This window comes from Sphaeroforma arctica (assembly GCF_001186125.1).
Source record: "Sphaeroforma arctica JP610 unplaced genomic scaffold supercont1.630, whole genome shotgun sequence".
NCBI classification, from domain to species: domain Eukaryota; class Ichthyosporea; order Ichthyophonida; genus Sphaeroforma; species Sphaeroforma arctica.
The window spans coordinates 35,701-41,750 of NW_014039928.1; the positions used below are offsets into that span (position 1 = coordinate 35,701).

The 6,050-nt window shown below is 42.3% G+C and overlaps 2 protein-coding genes across 2 annotated transcripts; one reads left to right on the plus strand and one right to left on the minus strand.

Annotated features, from left to right (window-relative positions):
- Window positions 1-1,392: 1,392 nt before the first annotated feature.
- Window positions 1,393-2,785, minus strand: SARC_07713 (hypothetical protein). Its single transcript, XM_014298337.1, has one exon. It carries the CDS (start codon window positions 2,699-2,701, stop codon window positions 1,907-1,909), a length of 795 nt encoding a protein of 264 aa, XP_014153812.1. The 5' UTR covers window positions 2,702-2,785; the 3' UTR covers window positions 1,393-1,906.
- Window positions 2,786-3,992: 1,207 nt separating this feature from the next.
- SARC_07714 (hypothetical protein) lies at window positions 3,993-5,265 on the plus strand. Its single transcript, XM_014298338.1, has one exon. It carries the CDS (start codon window positions 4,196-4,198, stop codon window positions 4,799-4,801), a length of 606 nt encoding a protein of 201 aa, XP_014153813.1. The 5' UTR covers window positions 3,993-4,195; the 3' UTR covers window positions 4,802-5,265.
- The last annotated feature ends 785 nt before the right edge of the window (window positions 5,266-6,050 follow it).

The window sequence follows — 6,050 nt, forward strand, 5'->3', positions numbered from 1 at the left end:
ATTTTTGGATGTCAACCGGAGTAATGTGAGTAAAATGTGGAGTAATCTGATAAATCACAACAAACAATTTCTTTCCCAAAGCAAAAAGAGGGTATACCCTCTTTTAGACTTGAAGGAAATATACAACAAAACGAAATATTGTGTTGTATTTTTTACGTCTCGAATAACAGAATTTGATGTTGCCAAAACCGTCAGTACATCCGATTTCCAAAATTATTGTGCTGAAAAATTATAGAAATCGATCCTCAATATTTTTCTGAATATTCCGAAATCTTGACCAAAAATCCATTACCACCACGGCCCTCTGGATTAGGGTCGCGAGCAGAAATCAGGTTTCATCGTAGCGGAAATCGTAAATTTAGCAGCGACCCTAATCCAGAGGGCCATGGAAGTACTGAAATTAGCTACCGGAGTAACATGTTTTACTCATCTCAAAATTTATTTCCCTATATTTTGCAAAGTTAGCAAAGCCGGCCTAAAAATACACCCCCTTCAAATATTTGCGTCCTATCTTTCAGTCAACTGAAACATTTTTTTAAAATTGTACCAGGAAGGCGTAGGGGATAAATACCTAGGATATTTACATCCCCAGAGGGGGTGCGTAGGCAGAGTCCTGAATGTACGTATTTACTTTAGCACTTGAACATGAAGTATATAAAAAAACCCTCAGCGTTCTCTCCTTGAGTTCGAATTTCTCTCACCGTTCATACATAACATATGAAACCTACTCGTAGATTACGTCCATTGATAATCTTGAACACACCCAAGCCTCGTCTTTTACCACCGCTATCTGTTTCAGTATATACATCTATATTCAAGGGGGATGACCGGGATCGCTGCATCCATTGCGCATGGCTAAAAACTAAATAGGGTATATCTAAGCATATGTCAATTCTTAGACCAATATGTTGAATAAATATACTTATAAATAAGCGAGAGAGTGCCGAGAAAGGCTATCCAGACAGGTTTGACTGTGAGGAGTGCGAATCCGAGGAATGTAGAGACGCATCACGCACGACGGCACGAGTATATAGTACAACACCTACAAACAGGCTGTAAGCGTATAAAAGGGGTCGGAAAGAACCCGGTTCGTGGATGTGTGCACCATACGTTTAACGTTTATATTAAGTCGGCCTATAAATAATATTTTCCCTAAGCTTGTGCCGTATTGAAATATGGATTTTCTCAAACTTTTGGCTCGTATATGAACGTTTTGAAGTTTATAGATATCGAATAAATAAGCGTTAACGGATGGATGACTATTTACAGACTGAAAGCATTAACACATGTATGATAAACTGTGCTTTGCGAACTGCGAAATAATATCGTTATCTCACCCTGCTGGTCATAAAACGTAAGTATCAATATGCACTTATCGTTCCACCATCTGACTTCGAGAGTATATTTGAATGTGTATTTTAATAGTGGGTTTTAAACAAGTTGATACGACGTACTTCGATATAATTATATCAGTGGAGGATATGTAGAGTTGTTGCTCTGGGTGAGTCGCTGTAGGCAGTGCGACCACGACAAAATGGTGGCTCCGCAGTGTGGAGCGTGCAAAACGATGAGTTGGCAAAAAAATGATGCTACGCTTGGATCATTCTAGTGTTATCTATAATACTCGTCAATTGAAGGTTCTCTCAATAGTCACAAGCAATATCAGTCGGCAGTGACTTTTCAGACTTGCAACGCACAATCGTGTTCAGTAAGACATCTAGGTATTGCAATTGAGGACTATACTTTATCATATAGTCGGAAGCTCGTATCATTTGTATCACTGAAATGGGAGACTCGCACGCCAAGTCGGCAGACATCCTACAATCTGACACTGCAGTTGGGAGTTTAACTAAATAGCTAGAACATCACGCGATTTTTGCTAATGTTGTAGTTTCCGGCTGGAGCGCTACACCACTGGCAGTTTTGCCGCTTCAAATTCTGGAGCATTCAGATTTTTCGCGCCTCCAAATGCGTCTAGGATCCAGAGGGATTCGATGTCAAGAACAATAAAAACGAACCCATGGTCAGATGGCCATTCTTTCATCACAGGGTGAGCACTAAAGAGAGACTCCCGAGCAGCTGCGATATCATCTGCATCGGATAGCTGTCGCATACGTCCTGTGAGCGTAACGTGCACACATCTTGGATCTTCAACATCCAAATTTCGGTTCTGGCAATAAGGTGTATCTACTAAGGAGTAGGTCAGAGAGATTGCACTGTTCTTGGACATATGTCGCATTGAGGTATCCATCGGGGTCATAAACATACAGGGTTGGGCGTAAGAACCTTCCTTTTCGATATAGCCCACCGCGGTTGCCTGGCCAAACGGATAAGGACTTTCGTCGCTCTCTCCAGCATTATTCATGTAGACTGTTGATACTGTTGCCCAAGTGGAGAATGCCACAGTTGCTTTGGCCACACCTGCATGATCCCCGTTCTTAACAAAGTTTTCCACCATACTTTCCAAAGAAGAAGCTTGAATGTCATTAGTCACCGCAACGGATTCCCTTCCCATCTGGTGAGCAGGTGCTGACATCATCATCACGAGCAACGCAAAACACAACAAGAACCCAGATTTAAGAGCGAGATCGATTATCAAATAAGCATTAGAGAATCGTTTCTCCTTTAACCATGGTGTGCGCTCTTTGATCATGCCATCCCATTCAGTGTCTGGCTCATCGTGATCTGTGGTAAGATTCATTGTTCAAAATCGAGAACGAAACTTTTTTCAATTTTAAGTGTATTGAATAACTGTGCGAGTAGAGACTCTACGATCGATTGTTTTATTTAAAAACAGAGAAAATCCCAAAATATGTAAAATGTATTTATATATAGTTAGACAGTACACGAGAGACTGTCTGGAGTTTACTGTTGCTTCTTGAGCCTGTACAGAGGACGACGTCCGAAGATGCTCACTTTGACCATAAAATAGTCATCACACACATCACACAATCACATGCATGTCACCGGATATAATGGCAACCATGGAATGTAATGTGGACAGACATCTTGTGTGTGCAACTGAGTAGTGAGTAGTATTGGCGGAGTGACAGTCTGACAGACGACAGTTGCCACTTGCCAGAGTAAAACAGATCCAGAATTTGTGTTCTTTTTTACTCTACTACTATTTTAGACAGAGGCACAAGAAATCATAAAATAGCTATATGTATGGTAGACTGGCGTCTGGCAGTATGAGCCTAGTCAGTCAGCCAGACTCTTGTTCAAGCCTCTGGCTTCCTGAGTCCGGACCTCTGCCCTCTTGTGTTTAAAAAAAAAGTTTTTGTACTACATGTTCTGTCACTGTGCGGCGGTGCGGCCCAGCGACGGGTCTGGCATGCGGCCAGCGGCACAGGAGGTCTGCAGTCTGCACTCTCACACTCTGCGAGTCTGCAGTGAGCAGTCTGCACTCCGCACTTACTGCACTAACTGCAGTCCTGCATTCACGCGGTATAAACTCAAGTCTTAAGATATGGGCGGGTGTGGACGTCGGATGATAAACAACACTCTATATTGGACTTTCCACTTCAGTCACAAGTTCAGTGGTTCAATCACAACCAGATTGAATCATACATATTGAGATTTGTGATCAACAATTCAGCACAACAAGAGATTACACGAGAGAGAGAAGAAGAGAGCCCAATTTCATAATTCACACACGTTGCTCTGGGAACGTGCGTGACTGTGTATCTTTACATGACCTATACTATCTTCGAGTGGTCGTGGTCGGACAGACGCCAGCTGAGCATCCAGTATACTTTTTTTCTTCGTATGTTGTAGGCAATGTAGATTGGAGAGAGTGGGCCAGGTCGGACAGACATCTGAAAGTACTCTAAAATAAACGGACAAAAGGCGTCCATCCGAAATCTGAACGGCGTACATACACCTCTAATTTCAGATTTCTCTCGTGTTTGGCGTTTCGAGTAATCGAGTACTCACGAAGTCGTGATGCAAATGTATGTATGCACTATGCACCTATACATTTACAAACTGGAATATGTTTTTTTAATAGGGTTTTACTACAGTCTGCACTCTGCAGTCTGCAACTCTGCACACAAGGTCAAGTTTTCTCCCTCGTGTGTGTATTCGAGAAGCGAAGAGAATATATAAAATAGGAGGAACGTGTGCAACAAGAATCATTCTGAAACAACCCACCTAAACAGCATAATCTTCGAATACGTTTATAATATACATCAAAATGCACGGAACCACTGTTACTAAGATGCTTGCCCTGTGCTTGGCGGTCGCTGGAGTTTCGACCGTGATGGCCGAGGATATTGATTCGAGCTATGTGAGCTGGTGCGTATATTCGGATAGCAGTTGCAGCCCTACCTCGGAAATTGAGTGCACTTTAGTGCCTCTGGATGGCAGTTGCGATACACACCACTTCGATGCGCACTCGTTTGGCCTGCACTACACGAACACAACTGACATCAATATCCAGTTCTATTTTGATGATAGTTGTGCCGGTGGCTCTACCAACTTCACGATTGAGACGGACTCTTGTGTGACCTACTTTGACCACGCCGACCCCCCAAATTATGTTTACTTGTCGCACATCAACGAGGCGGTCGCAGAGAGCATAAAACAAGCCGACGATAGTGAGTCTACCGCAGATTCAGCGATGGCTGTAGCTATCAGTGCCCTTGTCATTTCGATCGCTTTCGTCGTAGTGGGATCAGTAGTTCTGGTGTACGTTGTGCGCACTAGCAGACGGAATAACCAAGCTACTGTTGGAGATATCAAGAGATCCATTACGTCTCCGTCGGACACACAGGTGACTAACATGCGCAACTTGGAATGAAGTAACGATGTGCATCACTAAACTGAAAATGAATATATAGGCCGGGCTTGGGCAGGAGCTTGTAGCGTTTCTTGCGATGTATTACAGGACTACATGTTTTTCTATTCTTGAGATGATAAGTCAATCAATCAAATGAATACGTCATGTTTGTGTCAATGTTACGGACCAAGAATGTGCACTCCGTATGGTGAAACCGCAAATATGCCAGGCTAGAATGTCTGCAAATTAGTAATCAATTATTAGAATGCCACTATGCCAGGCTAGGACGCCTGCAAAAAGAAATGGTTAGATATCCTGGTGCTGGTAACTTTATTTAAAAGAAGGTACAAGAAGATTACGACAAGGATCCTCTGATATGGATGTCTAATGCTACTGATGCGTCATCAGCGAGGAATCATAGCAGCGGGCCTTTGGAGTTTTAAATTTTTTAGTGCAACCATCAACCAAATAAATTTAGTATTAGGATATATCAAACAAGGCGTGTCTATTTATTGAAAAAAGAATCATGTGTATGTGGTATCCACGTGTTCGGGTGTGTCTGGAAGAATGGTATGTACAAATACACGGCAAGTGTGAGAGGTCAGCGGTATGTGCTTAGTCTTTAACCAGAATACGATACCCTTCGATGCTTGACTCCCGGACATACTGAGTCCGCGTGTGTGCGTTAGTCGCAATGTGAGATGAGATCCATGATCGCACCACAGCCTTCTTAAATTATACAACTTCACAATATGATGTCATACTTGTGCCTTTTTAGGTCACTTTGAGGTTACTGGTCTAAAGCGACAATCAGCAAATCATATTTGCTATCTTCATTTAGAGGGAAGGGTGTATCGTATTCTGCTTTTGGGTTGCGAGTTAGGATCTGTTGCGGCTTTAAAAAACCCAAACCCAAACCCAAAACCTTAGAGGTCTTTGGATTGCATAAAATATTCTTCGTGAGCTTCCTCTACACAACCCTGTACGGTCAACATCATCAAAGTATCAGTAGACTTGCCGTATCGACCTGTTTTAGAGGCTGTAGTTTAATGGCTTGTTGACAGTTCCGGTACACGGTATTTATTCTGATTGCATGCAAGTACCACAAATTGTACGGTGGGATGCACACTTATTAGACTATATAACGTGACGCAAGCTTGTACATTCATAACTCATCTATATAGTAAATATATATATATATATATATATACTCACACACACACACACACATACACACACACACACACATACACACACACACACACATATA